This window comes from Rhinopithecus roxellana, chromosome 15, assembly GCF_007565055.1.
Source record: "Rhinopithecus roxellana isolate Shanxi Qingling chromosome 15, ASM756505v1, whole genome shotgun sequence".
Lineage (NCBI taxonomy): Eukaryota > Metazoa > Chordata > Mammalia > Primates > Cercopithecidae > Rhinopithecus > Rhinopithecus roxellana.
In genome coordinates, this window is record NC_044563.1 from 6803742 (window position 1) to 6825720 (window position 21979).

Below are 21979 nucleotides of genomic sequence, written 5' to 3' on the forward strand. Positions count from 1 at the left end.
ACTTTGGGAGGCCGAGACGGGCGGATCACGAGGTCAGGAGATTGAGACCATCCTGGCTAACATGGTGAAACCCCATCTCTACTAAAAAATACAAAAAACTAGCCGGGCGAGGTGGCGGGCGCCTGTAGTCCCAGCTACTCAGGAAGCTGAGGCAGGAGAATAGCGTGAACCCAGGAGGCGGAGCTTGCAGTGAGCTGAGATCCGGCCACTGCACTCCAGCCTGGGCGGCAGAGTGAGACTTTGTCTCAAAAAAAAAAAAAAAAAGATAATACTAAAACATAGCATCTGCCAACACATCTGGTACAGCAGAGATGCAAACACTCAGCATCACTAGTGAAGACACATGTAAATGCCACTAGCTCAAGAACTTGGGAGAACTTTGGCCCTAGTCAACTTCAAAAATCCTTGCCCTCAAAGACAAATAGATTGAAAAATTCAACTATCTTAGTATCCAAGTGGGAAGAAATAAAAAGAAGGTAAGAAAATTCCCTTCTGCCCCCTTCCCCACTCCTTTGCAAGGGTCCTTGGAAGACTGGCACTCGGAAAGCCATCTCCTCCTGTAGGTGTCCACAGCGCGTCTTGCCTTTTCAGCCCGAGTAACTACAGTCCTTTTGGCCCTGACATTACTGGCAACCACTGGTCAGCAACCTCAGCTCCTTTGGGCCAAGGTCATAGCACTGGTCCTCTCTGGGGGAGGGGCTGCCTCTGCATGACACATTTGGGCATGTGGGATGGGCAGGGTAGGGCTTTCTGCCAGGCCACAAAAGTGAAGATGACAAAAATGTGAACCTGCTTAACTGGAAGCTCAAGTACACTGCTGCACTCACTGGCTGCCTCAGGCCACTGCCTCCCCTCTAGTTAACATTCCTTAGGAGAGATCCTACTCACCTAATTTCTCTCCTCAAATAGCCCAGTCCTGGTTCCTCTCTTTGTAGGGCCCCAGAGTATAAAAGGACCTTAGGAATTTATAGATCCCAAGTGGTACAATATTTAGTAATACAAAAAACAATGCTACAAACTCTAACAAAGAAAATACTAAAAATTAACCAAAGAAAAAATGTACCAAACCAAACAAAAATAATCTCCTAGGTCAGAGAAACCATGTGAACACTAACGCAAAGGCAAAAGTGTATCAATCCCCCACATTTGATGCCTCTTTTCTGTCACAGTGCAAATCTGATAAGGTTCCTTTACCTGGGCTTTCTCCGAGTTGTCCTCCTGGTAGCACTTTGGACATTCCCAGCAATTTGGCAATTCTTCATTAAGCAACCCCTCTCCATCCATCTATAGGAAGACAGAGATGTTTTTAAAAGCCCGTCTCTCAAGCTTCCTTTATCAAACAATAACACAGTTGGGAAGAGTTACTCACGAATCAATAACATTGGTCCATAAAGGGAGAAAAACTGTGAGCAATCGAGCCCCAAATAGCCAATGGTGCTGAACCTGATCTTGACAGTGGGGCACAGGTTCTGATAGCTTGGGTTTAGGGACTAATGCTCTAGTCTCTGTGACTCAGTGTTCTCCACTGTAAAATGTTGGCTGACATTATTACCTTCACTCTCCCTCAGGAACTAACATACACAGAGATACAACATTGTAATTGCCAGGGATACAACAAAACCCACCTTATAGGGTTGTGGTGAAGATTAAATTATTCATTGTGTAAAGAATTTAACAAAGTACTTGGCATACAGCAAACCCTCTGTATTAGCCATTATCATCATCATGGAATTAATACCCTATTTCACCAGTTCTATGGGTTTGAGGTATGTTAATAGATGTAATATGTACCATTTAAATCTTCACCAAGTTATAATTAATCAAACAAACTTTTAAGATTGTAAAGCTGGCCGGGCACGGTGGCTGATGCCTGTAATCCCAGCACTTTGGAAGGCCAAGGTGGGCGGATCACTTGATGCCAGGAGTTCAAGACCAACCTGGCCAACATGGTGAAACCCCGTCTCCACTAAACACAAAACTAGATGGGCATGGTGGTACATGCCTGTAATCCCAGCTACTCAGGAGGTTGAGACAGAAGAATTGCTTGAACCCAAGAGATGGAGGCTGCAGTGAGCCAAAATCTCAACACTGTACTCCAGCCTGGGCAACAGAGTGAGACTATGTCTCAAAAAAAAAAAAAAAAAAAAAAAAAAATTGTAATGCTGTTGAAATATCCTAAGAATCAGGCCAGGCACGGTGGCTCACGCCTATAATCCCAGCACTTTTGGAGGCCAAGGCAGGTGAATCACTTGAGGTTAGGAGTTTGAGACTGGCCTGGCCAACATGGTGAAACCCCATCTCTACTAAAAACACAAAAATTAGCTGGGCGCAGTGGCACGTGCCTGTACTCCCCACTACTAGGGACGCTGAGGCAGGAGAATCACTTGAACCTGGGAGATATCCTGCCACTGCACTCTAGCCTGGGCAACAGAACAAGGCTATGTCTCAAAAACAACAAAACAAAACAAAACAAAACAAAAACCCGGTTCTTCATTTAACATATGCTTAATGTCTCCAAATACTGACCTATTAATGTTTCCGTTATAGATTTGCTGCTATATAGTATTCAAAAAAACCAAAAATCTATAAAAGGTATACTTTTCACATTTTAACCTTTCTGAAATTGGGCTGCTTCTCATGAATGACAGTGTCTTACTATCACTGTCAGGCGACAGTCATGATTTTAGCTGATACTTTCTGAGAATGCCAAGGAAACAGTGGTTCTCCACAAGGCTGCACAATTCGGATCACCAGGGAAGCTTTTGGAACACAAAGGCCCATTGCTAGACTCAATCTCTGAGGCTGAGATCTGAATTTATTACTTTTTATTACTTTTTTTTTTTAAAGCTATTTAGCTCTGCACTGAGCCTGATACAGACTCAGAACTCATTAAATGTTACCTGATACTATTACCCTTACTCTCCCTTAGGAACTAATATCCAGAGGTACACTGAAGTATGTATCAGAGGTGACTGAAGGCTTGAGGCACCCCAAAACACACCATGCAGTTCCATTATGGCCTGGGGACTCTACACACACTGTCCAGAGGCCAGATTGTAAGCTCCATGAGGACAGGAACTGGGTGTATTTTGTGTACTGTTCTATCCTCAGGGTCTAATGCAGTGCCTGACACATTGTACATATATGAATCAAGGGCTGATGTTAGACCACTGCATTATGTGGCCACAGAGGTGATGGCCTACAGTAGGGATGCGGGCACTCCCATGACAGGTGTCCCATTCTGTTGTGTCACTCACTCCATTAGCTGAGACTTCAGGAACCCCTTATAGCTCTCCTCACCTGGAGGCAGCCAGGATGAACAATCTCATTGCAGATACAGCATTCCATGAGTTTCTTCTCAAAGTCTTGTGTCTCTTCATTCTGATCCACCTCTCCACAGAGGGAACATGTGACTGAGTGAGGCAGTCTGGGCTACAAGAGGACAAAGATAGGATCCAAGAAAACTGACTCAGATCCTTATCATTTCAGTTTCCCTTAAACTGAAGATGGGAGATTTGGGTCCTATAATTCTCTAGTAAACATCTGGAAGCATGGAGGCAGGGTGGATAGAAGGGAGGTTTTTGGTAGGAAAAATGACTGGGGAAGAGGAGGACTCAACCACCTGGGTACTAGAGACTAGTTTATTTTCAGTTGGCCTATCCTTGGCCTCCCCAATCCTTTCTAATCTACTTGAAGAGGGGAAAGAAGGCAATGATTTGCCCTTCAAATGCTGGTCTCTTGTTTGGAATTAGGTAAAGCCAAAAGATTAAATTGGATTTTTAGTACTGGATACCTTCCATCTAAACCTGGGGTACAAAATAAAGCCAAAAAGAGAGTATAAACCTTTTTTTTCCAACTCTGAAGTCTCTTTAACGCTACACTATATGTACTTCAGTTCCTTTGGCACTGCCACCCCTCCCCCAAATTCTTTACCCAGCAGATCACTCACTGCCAAGCACTGTCGGAGGACACAGGACTGCTTCATGCGTCCAGGCCCCCCAAACTTCTTCATGTCTCTGCAGTAGTGGCAAACACCACACTCTCCTTGCACACAGGCTTTGCATTTTCGACATCGCACTCGTCTCCGTCTGGCTCCTGACACAATCGGGGAGGCAGCAGCTGGCCTCACAGGTGTTAACCGTGGAGCTGGTTTCATAGTGTGAGGCTTTGTAATGGGGATGGTAGGAACCCGCACCTTTGGCCGAGTGGGGAATTTAAGCTGGAAAGAGAAAGCGGTGAGGTCAAATATATCCGGTTGCTTTAAGACTGGAGAGGGTAGAAGATTACATGGTAGCATACCTAGCCCGGGGCTTGGCCCACTATGGCCTATGGGCAGATCTGCCCACTGCTTGTTTCTAGAATAAATTTTATTAACACACAAGTCATCTTGTGTATGTATTATCAATGGCTGCTTTTTTTTTTTTTGAGACAGAGTCTCGCTCTGTTGCCCAGACTGGAATATAGTGGCTTGATCTTGGCTCACTGCAAGTTCCGCCTCCCGGGTTCATGCCATTCTCCTGCCTCAGCCTCCGGAGTAGCTGCGACTACAGGCGCCCGCCACCACGCCTAGCAAATTTTTTTGTATTTTTAGTAGAGACGGGGTTTCACCATGTTAGCCAGGATGGTCTCCATCTCCTGACCTTGTGATCCGCCCGCCTTGGCCTCCCAGAGTGCTGGGATTACTGGCGTGAGCCACCACACCTGGCCAATCAATGGCTGCTTTCATGCTACCATGGTAGAACTGAGAAATTGTGACTGTGTGGCGTACAAAACCTAAAATATTTACTATCTTGATCTTTACAGAAAAATTTGCCAGCCCTTGTCCTAGCCCTTTGGCCTACTAATTCAGCTGCTTCCCTTTCATTTTGCAGAGCTGTTAAGATTCACCCCCTCCCTGAGCTTTCTGTGTTAAGTGCCATGTACCGAAGTCACTCCAGGAGCCCTCCAGTATTTCCTCATCCTGACTGCTCAGATTATACTCCTAAAGAAGACAGTAAACTACCTTAGGGTGAAACGAGTCTTGCTCATTTCTTTAGTACTCCAAATCTAAGCATAACCTGGTACATAGCAGACACTCCAATAATATTTAAGTGTGGAACACATTTCTTAGCATTCGTATTTACCCTGCTGGTGACCTTTTCAAGGACAAGGACCAAGTTTCCTACTACTTTAATTTCTTACCATATCTTAAACACTTTTCTGACACAAAATACTCAAAAACCAGAAATGACTGAATTGTTTTAAGGCAGTCCCCTGTGGCCAAGCAGAGGCCAAGTGGGACTCCTCCCCCTGGGGACGAGGAGGTGATTCTTTAAATATATTGTTCAACTCCATACCTTTATATTCTGCCTAAACACCCCTGGAATGTGATGGCTTTGCAAGTTTCAGCTATGGAACAACAAACAGAAGCCTAATTTATTTGCCAAATTTACGGCCAGGATCAGAATGCTATCATTTATTTAATATGTAACCTTGATAGAGGACAGTATGGGCAAAAAAAATTATACAGGATCTAAACTGAAGAGGCATGAAAATTCATAATTGACAGTTTATTAGCTGACAGTAGTTCCTTTCTTATTCTTCTTTTTTTTTTTGAGACAGAGTTTCGCTCTTGTCGCCCAGCCTGAAGTGCAATGGCGCGATCTCGGCTCACTACAACCTCTGTCTCCAGGGTTCAAGCGATTCTCCTGTCTCAGCCTCCCGAGTAGCTGGGATTACAGGCATGTGCCACCATGCCTGGCTAATTTTGTATTTTTAGTAGAGACAGGGTTTCTTCATGTTGGTCAGGCTGGTCTCAACTTCCCGACTTCAGGTAATCCGACTGCTTCGGCCTCCCAAAGTGTTGGGATTACAGGCGTGAGCCACCATGCCTGGCCCCTTTCTTCTCTTTTCAATTCCATACTGCAAAGTCCAGGGTAAGGGGATTTTTGAGAGAATGATCTCACTACATCAAAGAAAACCTGTGCTCCTTTTAGATATCTATGTAATTATTTTAACTGGCTTTCAATCATATCTGTGAAGATAACTGAGTAACTGGTCACAGGGACAGAAGCAGATGCATTTTGATGAACAAATGCACAATTTGGCATCTGAATCTGGAGGGAGGCCTCCCAGTTTGATAGTTCTGTTAAGAGAGTCACCTCCAAAGATAGCCAATTACCCTGACTTACAAGTCAAAACAGAACTGCGTAATGATTTTCTGTCAGTTTGTATTAATGCACCAAAAGCCATCTGCCTCTAGTTGTTCTTTTTTTCCCCAGAATGGTAATGATCAACTAACAAAAGGCTTAAGCAGCCTAAAAATCAAGCAACATAGTTTCTTACCTTATCCCTTTTTGGCCACTGTACTATAGGAACTCCAGTGAGGGCTAACTTGGGATCGCTGTTGGCAAGCTCCTCCAGCAAAATCTAAGGGTAGGAGGGGAAAGAAGGAAAAATCAGGGCAGGGTGAACAAAGAGTCAACCACCCTGAACAGCATTCAGACTCTGCCTCAGTACCCTTGAGTAGCAAGGGAGGCAGGGCGGCAACTGTCTGTATTTGCCCTTTGTACAGAGACTCACTGGAAAACAAATAAATCAAAGGTGAAGGAGAAAACTCAAACTTAGGCTGCTGCAGTATTATCAAAACTTTGAGGCTGGGCACAGTGGCTCATGCCTGTAAGAGGTGGGAAGATCACCTGAGCCAGGAGTTTGAGACCAGCCTGGGAAACACAGCGAGACCCATCTCTACAGGGGGCAGGTGGTGGTGGTGGGGAAGCAGAAAGGACTTCAAACTCACCTTTGCTCCCAATCCCTTACTTGTGTACTCATTATACTAACACACTGAAACAACTAACTTACTGTGGCGACAAGTGTTACTTCTCATACAGCTCTACATATGACAGTAAAACTTTATTATTGCTTCTTCACTTTTTACACCAGTTAGTGAATATTATCAGGTAATTAAGTATTGCCTTCATTTCTCAGATATGAGCCAAGTGGCATAAAAATGATTGGCTAATACAGAATTAATGAGATGAACGGTACAGCCTAATGTGCTGATTTAACCCAGGGCTCTTTTCTTCTAAGGCTGATTACAGAAATCTCAATCTCAAATCTCTCTCTCTCTCTCCCACACACCCACACCCACAGAGGCTGTTATTTGCCTTTATTCCTTTAAATGGGGAAAGGAAGAATCTTAGGGGCAACAGTTCTCATGGCATTACCAATAAAATTTAAATGACTTACGAACAATGATACAGTTAGAAAATGCCACTTAAGTGAATCACACTGGTTGACTGTTACTTTGAAACAAATTTTTTTTTTTAGATGGAGTCTCACTCTGGCTGGAGTGCAGGCTCAGGCTGGAGTGCAGTGGTGCTATCTCGTTCACTGAAACCTCTGCCTCCCCGGTTCAAACGATTCTGCTGCTTCAGCCTTCTGAGTAGCTGGGATTACAGGCACCTGCCATCATACCCAGCTAATTTTTGCATTTTTAGTAGAGATGGGGTTTCACCATGTTGGCCAGGCTGGTCTCGAACTCCTGACCTCAGGTGATCCGCTTGCCTCGGCCTCCCAAAGTGCTGGGGTTACAGGCGTGAGCCACCACAACTGGCCAAATCTTTTTGTTTTAGACAGAAATTCCTGAAGCCCAAATATTCTAGTATAATGAAATCTTCTTCTGACCTTATGAGCCCTAAAGCAACATCAACAGCAAAATAACTCAAATCTGGGAGACAAGTTACATGATTCCTTTTCTGGCTATCCTAGGTATGTACAGACGGTAACTGTTTCAGCAAATACTAAACTCTGATCCCGGACAGGTTAGAAAGTCTGGGCCCTTGCTAATAATTGTTCTCATAATCCTGTGTGCTTTACCCCAGAGACCAGGACTTTTATGTATTTTTATTCTTAACCTAAGGTTCCTGCTCCAAATCCCAAAGTTGGGACTCAGAAAGACCCTTTATCTCATAGCCAAGAAGCTCCTCTACTAAGATCCCCTTTTGCCAAGTCTCCAGATGCCTCTCACCTTCCCCCAAACTCATTTCATTTGCGGACGTTTTATTTACTTCAAGTTGCTATGGCATCCTTTTCTGTTAGTACCATACAGCGTGGGGGTGAAGAGGCGGGGTCTGGTGCCACGTGGGACAAGGCTCTGGTACGGGCTCCTAATCTCCCTAGGGTGAAAAATTCAGGTCCATTCAAAATGTGTGCTAGGGAGTGCATGGCTCCCCTCCCCCACTTCGCACTGCCGAAGAGTAGGACTCTGCCCATTTCCTCTGCTGAAGTGAACTGAGCTGTCCACAAATGGGGACTTTCCACTTTCAGCAAAACAGACTGCACAGTAAGATCTGCGATTGTTTAAGAGTAGAAAAGGAACTTAACTGTTCACCAAAAGCAGTCTAATTCTACCTGCAAGATTTCTGTGGGGAATAGGGAAGGGTAGGCAGAAAACTGTGTCGGTGTGTGTGTGGGGGGCGGCAGCTGTTCACACATACAGGACTCAGTTACTGGGGTATGTGTGGGTGTGGAGGGAAATGCAGATTTCCTTCCAAGCCTTATTTTGCTGGGGCCATTCAACCAAGCACGCCCTGCTTTCATCAAAAAAGGCAGACTCCAGCTGAGGCCCTACAAGAAACCATATAAAGAAGCCACCACCCTTCACTAGAGGGGGTTTGGGATAGGAGAGCGGGGGTGGAGTGCGGGAAAGGCTGACGCCTATCTCAGCTCCAGGCATTCGGGAGAACATTTAAACACAGGCCCACACCCTACAGATCACAGGAAGGGAAAGAGAACAGAAGGTGCCTGGGCAGAGAGGGAAAGGATTCTCAAAAGCCAAGCAACCTAATTCAAAAGCACATCCCACCAGGTGAGGGAACAAGTGCAATGACGGCTCAAGCAACACGAAGTAACAGCATTGTCCTGGACTCGCCCGGCAGGCAGCAGGCAGTTTCTTCTGCCTCTTCACTGAGACAAAAGTCCCTATAGTTACACGCACCCCAAACCAGAAAGGGTTTGCCGATCGACCGCCTGACCTTTCGTTTCCCGTCGCTCTGGAGCTGCCGAGGCTCTTGGTGAAGTTTCCCCAGCGTCTTTGTTTTGTTTTCTGTATTGGAAGTTCTCCTGAAGGAGTTAGATATTCTGCCTCTAGGAAAATCCGGATTTACTTGAATATTCTGGAATCTCCCAGAGCACATAGGGCAGGGCAGTCCAGCTCTGACCCTTCAGACTACCCAGATGGAGCAGCGTGCAACGCTCTGGGCTCCTTCTCGAGCCCTTCAGCTCAGCCGCGGCTTCCTGTGCCTGCGAACAATGCTGCTGCGTCACCCACATGCAGCTCCCAGAAATGCTTTGCAACGGAAGATGGCAGGAGGGGGAGCCGAGCGAGAGTGAGCGAGCCAGGCAGAGGGCCCAGCCGTTCTGCTGCAGAGCCGGGAGGGGGTGTGTTCAGCAACTGCTTTCTTCCTCGCGATTGGAAGAGGCCTTGCCAGGGAGGGGAGCTCAGCCACAGCCCCCGCCCTGTCTCCCTCCCACCACCACTGCAATAGGAGAACCTAGGGCCAGCCCCCTGAGGGCTCCCGGTGGCAGACTTCTGAAGGCGCCAGCAAAGGGGAAGGCTTTAACTCATTCTGCAGGCTACACTAGGCACCTTGGCCCACATTTGTCCTTGTCTCAGTCTACACCCTTCCCCTCAGGGTCACCTCTCACTGTTACTGCCAGAGCTCTCTGGCTGACTGCACACACTTATCTCTCCCCTCTCAGCAAGTATAGGGGGGTCGCCCAAAGTTCTGCCTCTCTGGATGAACTAGGCACGGGAGCTGAGTTCCTGGAGTTATCTTCTCTCTCCCGCGCACTGCCTGCTTCACCTGCCCTCGCTGACTTGCTTCCAGCCCACAATCCAGAATCTGCCTATGTGTTCCAAAAAACCTTCAGAAATGGCCCATGTCAGCCAATATTGAGATATTCAATAAAATATGGCTAACATCAACTACATCTAAAACAGATGCCTGCTTCTGATTCTGACAAGGACTCCACCCCCACACTACAGTACTAGAAATGTCTGTGCAGCAATCCTGCAGCAGTTCCACCGGGACTAAGTCAAACAACTGAGGCACAACCTAAGGGCAACATACTTTGCCCTCCTGCCTCTAAACAAGGTGCAGGAAACCAGGGAACACACTTTCTCCCAACTCTGGCCGTCTCCTCTGCCTATAAGATTATCCTCTTGGATTTCCGTTTCTATTCAAGTCTGTTTGCCTGTCTCATTTTTGATATTCCCTAGATGAAGCAGCCAGTCCTGCATCCTGTCAAGACACCTCACTACCTTCTTACAGTCACTCAGACTGACAGGTATTGCTCACACCTCTACACACCAAACCCTGATTCCCGGATCCCCAGCTGGGATGAAGCTCAGACTGAACACACACTCCCTTCAGTCTACAGGAGGAAGGGAGGGTGCACACTCCGGTTGAGTTTCTAGGGATCCACAGTGTACCAAACATCAGCATGGGAGAACCTCAGCAGGAATCAAATACTTAGCAGAAACAGTTTGGGGCTGAATTTATGTGATTTTTAGACCCTTACAAACATAACTTGCCTTTTTTGCAGATGCTTTGATTTAAACATCTGGCTCTTAAGCATTCTTATTTATTTCCAGGACAGTTGTTTCAGTGAATTTCTAGTACAGATTTAGTGGCTAACTAGGCTTTCTAAAGTCTGGGGCTTTGCTACCAGGGGCTTCATATGTTATTTTTATAGTAGTTTACCAGAGGAAGGGGAGACTTTTGTGCTCTCGGCTGAGCTCCTCCTGGAAATGCTTATATGATCATCCTAACCCTAAACCTCTCCCTGGCACTGTATCTTAAGACTCAAGACCCAGTGCAATCGGCTTATTTTGTTTGAAAAGCTTTCCTTAACAGTGATCTAGCTATTGAGAGGTCTTCTTGGAAAATGCTTATTTTGATCTTCAGTGCTATTTATATTACAGAGATGATAAAGTATGAATACTTAAGAGAAAACATATTACTTTAAAACAAACATAAGTTCAAGTTGCAGCAAGTACAAATTCTAGAGGCCACCAGGAAAGGACAAAAATCAGATAGGTCACTAGGAAACTCACTCCCATTAAGTTTCCAAATCACAAATTAAACCAGGCCTAACTTTTCCCCCTCCTGCTAATTCAGAATAAAAGACAGGCAAAAAAGATAAGAATTACTAAGACCATGACATTACATAATACAAGAATATAAGGAAAATATTTAAAATAATTATATGTGCTTTAACCATATAAGACTTATAACTGAGTTATATTACTTAAAACTTTCTATTCAGTAAGAATGTATGAATTTTTACAAATATCTTATTATAAAGTTTTATTTGTATGGTCGGCCTTTTTTCTTTTTTAGACAGGGTCTCGCTTTGTTGCCCAGGCTCAAGTGCAGTGGTACGATGACAGCTTACTATAGCCTAGACCTCAGCCCCCTGAGTAGCTGGGACTACAGGTGCACACTACCATGCTCGGCTAATTTCTTAATTTTTTTGAAGATGGAGTCTCACTATGTTGCCCAGGCTGGTCTTGAACTCCTGGCCTTAATGAACCTCCTGCCTCAGCCTCCCAAAGTGCTGGGATTACAGGCATGAGCTACCACATCTGGCCTAGGTTGCTTTTTTTAAAAAACAAAAAAACACACATCTGTAAGCCTGGACCCAGGACAAAAAAAAAAAAAAAAAAAAAAAAAAGCTGACTTGGTTGGGTCAGGTGGCTCATTCCTGTAATCCCAGCACTTTGGGAGGGTGAAGCAGGAGGACTGCTCAAGGCAAGGAGTTCAAGATTCAAGACCAGACTGGTCAATACAGCAAGACCTCATCGCTAATAATAATAATAACGAAAAATTTAAAAACATTTAAAAATCTGGCTTAATGGAATAAGAGCTAACTATACTGGGTCTTCTACTAGTTCTTTTATTAGTATCAGAATAACCCCCAAATTATAAGCTGAAGAGAATTCCTAATTAGTATTTCTGGAGTTATTTGCAACCATAACTGTTTCTGCTTCAATCTCCTCATACTCCCGGGATGGGGCCTAATATAAATTTTTAGATCATAGTTCCAAAATAAAATGTTAAGATTCTTAGATAAGAGTATCAGTAGCCTATTACATCACAAATAACAATTTTCCAATTTATAAATTGAGAGCTTTTACCATTTATATAATGTTGTAGTAATAAATTTATATCCTATAACAGGAAAGTTTATTACCTGATGAATTAAGAAGACTGGAACATCTCTTTCCCTCAGGATAGACTCTGCCACTCTCACCCATTTGCTCGGTGCCCTGTGTCATGCCAGGCACCTGCAAACCTGGACTGCACTTATTTCCTATTACTTAGCTCACTTTTATATCTGCTTTGCCACTGAACTCCAAGGCCCTTGAGGACTAGGACCACGGCATATCTGCATAGTTTCCTTAACACTCAATCTGATTCCTGACACAGTAGGCAGGCATTATTCAGAGCGGTGGAATACGTGAACTTCATATATTTGTAACATCTAATTTTTTTCTGGCTGTAATAATGCACTGCTTATTAAGTATTTTACTAATCTTGTTAATTTTTTTTTTTTGAGACGGAGTCTCGCTCTGTCGCCCGGGCTGGAGTGCAGTGGCCGGATCTCAGCTCATTGCAAGCTCCACCTCCCAGGTTTACGCCATTCTCCTGCCTCAGCCTCCCGAGTAGCTGGGACTACAGACGCCCGCCACCTCGCCCGGCTAGCTTTTTGTATTTTTTAGTAGAGACGAGGTTTCACCGTGTTAGCCAGGATGGTCTTGATCTCCTGACCTCGTGATCCGCCCGTCTCGGCCTCCCAAAGTGCTGGGATTACAGGCTTGAGCCACCGCGCCCGGCTAATCTTGTTAATTTTTTGTTTTGCTTTGTTTTGTTTTTGAGACGGAGTCTCGCTCTGTCGCCCGGGCTGGAGTGCAGTGGCCGGATCTCAGCTCACTGCAAGCTCCGCCTCCCGGGTTCACGCCATCCTCCTGCCTCAGCCTCCCCAGTAGCTGGGACTACAGGCGGCCGCCACCTCACCCGGCTAGTTTTTTTGTATTTTTTTAGTAGAGACGGGGTTTCACCATGTTAGCCAGGATAGTCTCGATCTCCTGACCTCATGATCCGCCCGTCTCGGCCTTCCAAAGTGCTGGGATTACAGGCTTGAGCCACCGCGCCCGGCCTAATCTTGTTAATTTTAACAACAATCTCACAGAGATATTTTATAGAGGAGAAAATAGGTTTTCATAAGTTTAGTAACTTACCCAAAAGTCACAAAGTATGACTGGCAGGCTTATCAAAATGTTTAGAGAAAACAGGAAGGTAGAAAAGTATTCAACACCACCAAATTTGCTTTATTAAGTGAGCTGGGCAGCCAGATATATTGTTATATTAAAAACTTCTTTTATATAGGCACCTATGTTAAGAATTCCTTTATCACCAAAATAAATACCAACAAAAACAACAATCTGATTAAAAACTCAAATTCTGGCTGGGCGTGGTGGCTCATGCCTGTAATTCTAGCACTCTGGGAGGCCTAGACAGGCAGATCACTTGAAGTCAGGACTCAAGACCAGCCTGGCCAACATGGTGAAACCCCATCTCTACTGAAAATACAAAAATTAGCCAGGCGTTGTGGCACACACCTATAATCCCAGCTACTCCGGAGGTTGAGGCAGGAGAATCACTTGAACCCGAGAGGCCAAGGCTGCAGTGAGCCTAGTTCATGCCACTGCACTTTGGCCTGAGTGACAGAGCAAGACTTCACCTCAAAAAAAAAAAAAAAAAAAAAAACCCACAAAAACAAAGAAACCTCAAATTCTTCCAGATGACTACTACCACCCTACTATGCCCTGCTATCAGCAGGTTGGGATATACCCTTCTAGGTTCCTCTGCAATGCACAAACACGCATACACTTTTTCTTACATTAATGGGACCGTAGTATACATACTGTTCCATGTCCTACTTTTTTATTCAACATATATCAATAACACAACTTATCAATTTTAGAAATGTTAAGAATATCTTGGCCAGGCGCAGTGGCTCACGCCTATAATCCCAGAACTTTGGGAGGCCAAGGCAGGTGGATCACAAGGTCAGGAGTTCAAGACCAGCCTGGCCAACATGGTGAAACCCTGTCTCTACTAAAAATACAAAAATAAGCTGGGCATGGTGGCACATGCCTGTAGTCCTAGCTACTCAGGAGGCTGAGGCAGGAGAATCGCTTGAATCTAGGAGGCGGAGGTTGCGGTGAGCTGAGATCGCGCCATTGCACTCCAGCCTGGGCAAAAGGAATGAAACTCAGTCTCAAAAAAAAAAAAAAAGAAAGAAAAAGGCCGGGCACAGTGGCTTACGCCTGTAATCCCAGTACTTTGGGAGGCCGAGGCAGGCAGATCATGAGGTCAGGAGATCGAGATCATCCTGGCTAACACGGTGAAACTCCGTCTCTACTAAAAATACAAAAATTAGCCAGGTGTGGTGGCGGGCGCCTACAGTCCCAGTTACTGGGGGGACTGAGACAGGAGAATGGTGTGAACCTGGGAGGTGGAGCTTGCGGTGAGCCAAGTTTGCACCACCGCACTCCAGCCTGGGCGACAGGGTGAGACACCATCTCAATAAAAAACAAATAACAACAACAACAAAAAAAACAAACAAAAATTCTCATAGTAGGAGAACCCCATTCTACCTATGCACACTTTCAGGAGTCAACATTACCCACAACCCCTCTCAAACAGAACCTTATACGCACACTGATAGCTTTACCAGTAAGTCAATATTTTACTCTCTTACACGAAAGTAAAATTAATTTAATTTATTTCTGACTAAGGGAGACAGAGGAGAGAGACAACATCCAATAGGTACTTGGTCCGTCAAAATTAAATATAATACACTATGCCTCTCCATTAGCCTTTTAAGTGTAGCAACATTTTCTGGAAGGGTTTTTATTAGGAGTTCAGGACAACTCCAAATTCTAAAGCCCTCTGGAAATCAGTTGAAAGCTGAGTAATAATGACAGTTTTTTTTTTTTTTTTTTTTTGAGACGGAGTCTCGCTCTATCATCCAGACCCAGGCTGGAGTGCAGTGGTGCCATCTCGGCTCACTGAAAGCCTGGCCTACTTTCTTTCTTTATGAGACAAGGTCTCACTCTTTTGCCCAGGCTGGAGTGCAGTAGTGAGATCGCAGCTCACTGAAGCCTCAACTTGCCCAACTCAAGTGATCCTCCAACCTCAGCCTTCCACGTAGCTGGGATCACAAACACACTACCACACCTGGCTAATTTTGTATTTTTGTAGAGATGAGGTTTCACCACGTTGCCCAGGCTGGTCTCAAGTGATCTGCCTGCCTCCGCCACCTAAAGCACTGGGACAAGAGGTGTGAGCCACTGGGCCCTGCTTAAGTCAGTACTTTTTAATGTTCTACTTTTTCACTTAATCCCCTTCCAACTCTATATTCTATGATTTGTTCTTCAACACTGTAGAACTTAACCTTTAAGAATCTTCAAAGCCCCCCCCTTCTTTTTTTGAGATGAAGTCTCGCTCGTCGCCCAGGCTGGAGTGCAGTGGCGCGATCTCGGCTCACTGTAAGCTCTGCCTCCCGGGTTCATGCCATTCTCCTGCCTCAGCCTCCCGAGTAGCTGGGACTACAGGCGCCCGCCACCACGCCTGGCTAATTTTTTTGTATTTTTAGTAGAGACGGGGTTTCACCGTGTAAGCCAGCATGATCTCGATCTCCTGACCTCGTGATCTGCCTGCCTTGGCCTCCCAAAGTGCGGGGATTATAGGCATGAGCCACTGCGCCCGGCCCAGAGCCCTTTTATCACAGCACTGAAATGCACTATTTTTTCCTTGGAATATTATGAATATCTCATCTACCACTTTTCCCCTCATCTCTTCTACTAATTATTTCTGAAAGCCAAATAGGTCACAACAGCAAACAATTCCTCTCTCTGCAGGAAGGGTAAACTGCACTAGCTTTGTCGTGCACTGAAGTGTAGCCATCAGTGCTATAAGCATCAGGTTTTCTAGCATGCAAAGTCCCCAGCTGTGGAGTGATTCAGTACCTACCCAATCTAATGCTTTTTTCTTCTGAGTGATGCTCAGATTCTCAAGGTATTCAAGCTCTAAGCTTGCTATATCTTTTCTGAGATTTAGCATAACTGATCAAATATAGGAATAATTAATCTATTTGATCTTAATCTACACCTGCAGAGTTGGAACCTAAATCTGTTGTCTTCTGATGTCAGCTACATTTTGACTGTGATTTTGGGTAAACGAGAAGGTGTGGATAAGTCTCCGGAGGGAGAATTCAAACACTGTCTGCCTGTGTAGTCATCTCACTGGCTATTTGTTCCTCATGCTCTGGCCTCTGCCACTGTATCTTAGCCAGTGACGGCAGTCACGTTTTTTCAGTGGTCCCTGATTAACACAAGCAAGCTCTCTCCGGACACTTTTCATAATGCTAACCCTCCTCTTTAGATGTTTCTTCTTAACTCATCTCTCTTCTTGCTAACTCTGCTTAATATTTAACCCAAATCTTTCTACTTTTTCCCTTGGTATACCACTGTACCACTCTGTCACCTCGAATCTCCTTATTTAGCTACTTTAACTAGTTAAACTACTCCAATTTTTTTTGTTGCTGTTGTTGTTGAGAAAGGGTTTCACTTACCATTACCCAGGCTGGAGTGCAATGGCGCAATCTCGACTCACTGCAACCTTCGCCTCCTGGGTTCAAGTCATTCTCCTGCCTCAGCCTCCTGAGTAGCTGGGACTACAGGTGCGCGAAACTATGCCCAGCTAATTTACATATATGTATTTTTTCTAGAGATGGGGTTTCGACATATTGGCCAGGATGGTCGCAAACTCCTGGGCTCAAGTGATCTGAGCCGAGTGGATCACCTGAAGTCAGGAATTTGAGATCAGCCTGACCAACATGGTGAAACCTCGTCTCTACTAATAATATAAAAATTAGTTGGGCCACCGTGGTGGCACGCTCCTGTAGTCCCAGCTACTCAAGAGGCTGAGGCAGGAGAATTGCTTGAACCAAGGAGGTGGAGGCTGCAGTGAGCCGAGATCACGCCATTGCACTCCAGTCTGCGCGACAAGAGCAAAACTCTGTCTCCAAAAGAAAAAAAAAAGTCACAATTTAAAGTTTCCCACATGCATCCATAATGGAATATAAGTCTTACCACAATGGAAATGAAAAATCTGAATGTCCTTTGTCCATTTAAGGGTATGAAGTAAGTCTGGGAAAGTATGGCTAAATTTGTTTTGTTGCACACATGAATCATTATAGAAGTAGGACCACACCTACCTGGAACTTTGTCATTTCCTCCCATAAATAAAAGCCATGATGATATCAACTGCCTCTTCTTATAGCAAACATTATAAAACCAAACTATAACACCAACTGTTCAGTTTCTATCGCTACTAAGGAGGAGCAACTTTATCAGGTTTTTGCCCCTTTTAGGCCTCTGCTATTTTTTACCTTTTCACTGACACATAAACAATATAAGATCTAATTAAAATGTTGATTTTAAAAAGAATAAAAGATGAAGTCCTATTCTAGTCTTTGGAATTCTTTCCTGAGGTGGTCAGGAGAAGCTGACGAGCACCTCATCTGGTTATGTGGTGGCCACAGAAAACCTGAATGAGGAATCAAGGATGGAAAAGACCTACTATGAGACATGTAGTCCGTTTTCACTGAGGTCACAAAATTATTCTAAGTTTTTTTTTTTTTTTTTTTTTTTTTTTGAGACTGAGTTTCGCTCTTGTTGCCCAGGCTGGAGTGCAATGATGTGATCTCGGCTCACAGAAACCTCCACCTCCCGAGTTGAAGAGATTCTGCCTCAGCCTCCCCAGTAGCTGGGATTACAGGTACCCGCCACCATGCCGAGCTAATTTTTTTTTTTTCTTTTTAATTTGAGATGGAGTCTCACTCTGTCGGCTCACTGCAACCTCCACCCCAGCCAGATTCAAGCGATTCTCCTGCCTCAGCCTCCCAAGTAGCTGGGATTACAGGCGCTTACCATCACGCCTGGCTAGTTTTTGTATTTTTAGTAGAGATGGGGTTTTACCATCTTGGCTAGGCTGATCTTGAACCCCTGACCTTGTGATCCGGCTGCCTCGGCCTCCCAAAGTGCTGGGATTACAGGTATGAGCCACTGCACCCGGCCCTGGGATGAATTATTTTAAAATGATGCTTTTCCCCATGTATTTGTCTTGATGTTAAATAAATATGAATCTAAAGATGCTAAAGCTACTCAACATTAACCCAGCATAGAACAATTTCATTTCTCTCAATCTGCTTAGAATGAGATTCCTATTAGTCACTTTTGTCCTGCTTTTTATCTCAAGGTAACAAGTTTAATGTAACATTTCTTAAATATTTTCTTAGGGTCACCTTTATTTTTGGGGTCAGCCTGAAACCTATGTTTAAGACTAAATTTAAGTCTTCAATGAACACACAAATGTTAGTATTTTCAAAATAGGGACATAACCTCATTCTAGGAATGAAAACATTGAGCAGCAGTAACAAACGCATAGGCATATTAACTTCTCTCTGTACCAGAGATCATCCAAAATTCCTATACTTTCTCCCACTGAATCTGGAAACTGACTGCCATAGCCGGATCAGTAGTTGTCATATAACACATCAAACCCTTACCTTTACATCAGCAATGAGAGCATCTTCATCTTCTATCCCTGTGGGGACACATTTCTTGTGCAGTGGCAGAGACTCCAACTTATCTACAAGGCAGCGAAGGCCTTCAAGCTCAAAATGGGTCAGATGCACTTGCCTGTCCTTTCGGGGAGCACACTGGGGATCCCACACTTGTCCATTGTGGGATCCCCGGCTAGAGTCAGAAGATGAGTCCCCAGACAAACTTTTCTTCAGACTTGGAAGACTTCGGCAGGTTTTGCCCAGTCCATCATAATCCAGGTTGACGCCATTCGCGACAGGGCTAGTGAGGACAGAACGCCTGCTGCTCAAGCGTCGGGGTTCTCGATCCACTGCTTCCTCATCCCCATTCCCAGACTCCAACCCATTTAACTCCAAATCTACCAATATAAAGAAAAAATGCAGTAAGAACATTTCACTTTGCCATGTGATCAGCAAGAGAAATAGGTGGCATGACAGGGGCCTTGAGGTTATAAATGACAAAATCACCACATTTAAAAAAATGGTCTATCTTTATGCCAACCCATTTGTCCACTGTTGAAAATCACAGTTACAGGTAGAAACAGGATCCTGACCTAGGAGGACATCTAGGTAACAGTCAATTGGATTTTTTAAAGTTTGGGTAGGACCTAGTCTTTGAACTGTGTACTAGAAATCAGTTACTTATCAAAGTGGTTGTAAGTGAGTTTCAAGTTAAAGCTTGAATCTGGGATTATAATTTCATTACCTTTTAAAAGAGAAGACAGTAAGAAGCACATATGTTTAAAAAATAGTTTTAGCCTGGGCAACATAGTGAGACCCCATCTCTACATTAAAAAAATTAGCTGCATATAGTGATGCATGCCTGTGGTCCCAGATACTAGGGAGGGTGAAGTGGGAAGACTGCTTGAGCCTGGGAGGTTGAGGCTGCAGTGAGCTGTGATCATACTACTGCACTCTAGCCTGGGCAAGAGAGTGAGACCCTGTCTCAAACAAACAAACAAACAAACAAAAAACAACAAAAAAATCAAACTTTTTTTTTGGGTCTAAAGTTTTGGTCTTAAAATTAAGCTTTGGAGTTGAAATCTTAACAACATAAATAACAAAACAAAGTGACTAATTTTGAAAAGGAAGATTTTGATAGTCAAAACACAGTGATAATGTTCACTGGTTTTTTCTATTATAATTTAGAAAATGCAAGAAGATGCAAAGCAGTAAATAAGTCATCCCTTATCCCTCCACCCTACAATAACAACTAAACAGTACAATATATTTTCTTTCCATGTTTTAACGGATGTGTATGATTAGATGTGTGTTTTTTTTTTATTTTATTTTATTTTTTTTTTATGTTGTGGTTTGTTTGTTTGGAGACAGGGTCTCACTCTGTTGCCCAGGCTGGAGTGCAGCGATGCAATCATGGCTCACTGCAACCTCAACTTCCTGGGCTCAAGCAATCCTCCCACATTAGCCTACCAAAGAGCTGGGACCACAGACATGCGCCACCACACTCAGCTAATTTTTTAAATTTTTGTAGAGACAGGTTCTGGTCATGTTGCCCAAGCTCGTCTCAACCTCCTGAGGTTAGGTGCGCCTTCCACCTTGGTTTCCTAAAGTGCTGAGATTACAGGCATGAGCCACCATGCCTGGTCTATATGTGTTTTGTTAGTTACTTTTTGAGATAGGGGTGTCACTATGTTGCCTAAGCTGGTCTTGAACTCTTGGACTCAAGTGATCCTCCTGCCTCAGCCTCCCAAATAGCTGGGACTACAGGTGCATGCACATCACAGTGCCTAGCTCTATTAGATTTTTAAACAAGATTAAGATCATGCTGTTTATACAATTCTGTATCCTGCTTTCATATATTGATTCTCCTGCTACAGCCTCCCGAGTACCTGGGACTACAAGTACGTGACACCACGCCCGGTTAATTTTTGTTATTTTTTAGTAGAGACAGGTTTCACCATGTTGGCCTGGCTGGTCTCGAACGCCTGACCTTGTGATCTGTCCGCCTTGGCCTCCCAAAGTGCTGGGATTACAGGTGTGAGCCACCGCGCCCGGCCCATTTTTTAATTTTCAACTGAGAATACAAACTATGAGTAAAATTATGCAGTAAAAGGAAAATGCTAAAGCAAAAAGTATCTTGCTTGGATTAAAGATTGCATAAGAACATGTGATCCCAGGATATTATGGTGTTGAGTCCTTACCAGTTTCAGACACAGAAGGAGTCTAAAAATGTATACTGAAACTACATTGTCATCTAATTAAATTTCTCTGATAGATGTTGGGGCAACCTGAAAGCACAGAGATTAAGAGCATAAACTGTAGAGTCTGACCAACCTGGTTTAAGCTGTGGAGCTGAACCAGGCTGGTCAGACTCTAAAAGCTGTGGCTTTGCCACTTACTAACTTTAAGATCATGGACAAGTTTTTAAATATCCTTGAACCTTAATGTTCTCATTTGTAAAATGAGGATAATAATACCTACCTCTCAGGTAATAATAATAATTTAATAAATGTAAACTGCTTAGTATAGTGCCTAGAATATAACAGGTTATTTTGATGATGTAGTCCTAGTTTTTATTGTGCCAAAGACCATTCTTTATACAATAAAACACATTAGACAACTGGGCCAGGTGTGGTGGCTCACACCTATAATCCCAATGCTTTGGGAGGTGGAGGCAGGAGGACAGCTTGAGGCCAGGAGTTAGAGACCAGTCTGGGCAACACAGCAAAATCTCATCTCTACAGAAAGTTAAGAATTAGCTGGGCGCAATGGTGTGTGCTTGTAATCCTAGCTACTCAGGAGGGGGAAGGCTTGAGCCCAGGAGTTTGAGGTTACAGTGAGCTATGATCATGCCACTGCAATTCAACTTGGATGACAGGGCAAGGCCCTGTCTCCAAAACAAAAACAAAAACAAAAAAGCGTATTAGACAACTGATCATCTTTCTTTCTTTTTTTTTCGTGACAGGGTCTTACTCTGTCGCCCAGGTTGGAGTGCAGTGGCATGATCTCGGCTCATAGCAGCCTCGACCTCCTGGGCTCTGGGCTCCAGCGGATCCTCCCACCTCAGCCTCCTGAGCAGCTGGGACTCAAGCCACCATGCCTGGCCAATTTTCTGTAGTTTCTGTAGAGATGGGGTTTCACCATGTTGCCCAGGCTGGTCTAGAACTCCTGGGCTCAAGCCATTTGCCCACGTTGGCCTCCCAAAGTGCTAGGATTACAGGCGTGAACCAGCATGTCCCACTTGATCATCCTTGAGGAGCTAAGTAATAGCAACTCAGACAAAGACCAGATCCAGAGT

The 21979-nt window shown here is 44.4% G+C and overlaps 1 protein-coding gene across 7 annotated transcripts in view; it reads right to left on the reverse strand.

The window, feature by feature from the left end:
• KDM2A (lysine demethylase 2A) overlaps positions 1-21979 on the reverse strand; it is a 149111-nt gene that overhangs the window by 9144 nt on the left and 117988 nt on the right. For 5 of the 7 annotated variants that reach the window (XM_030917499.1, XM_010366366.2, XM_030917501.1 and 2 more), the window contains 5 exons: positions 18685-19079; positions 6325-6408; positions 3950-4219; positions 3301-3432; positions 1195-1284 (listed from right to left, as the gene is read on the reverse strand). In XM_030917499.1, the coding sequence (XP_030773359.1) occupies positions 1195-1284; positions 3301-3432; positions 3950-4219; positions 6325-6408; positions 18685-19079 (971 nt within the window). Of the gene's footprint in view, positions 1-1194; positions 1285-3300; positions 3433-3949; positions 4220-6324; positions 6409-9014; positions 9507-18684; positions 19080-21979 lie in introns of those variants that run through there. The other 2 variants (XM_010366368.2, XM_030917503.1) reach the window with 2 other exon arrangements.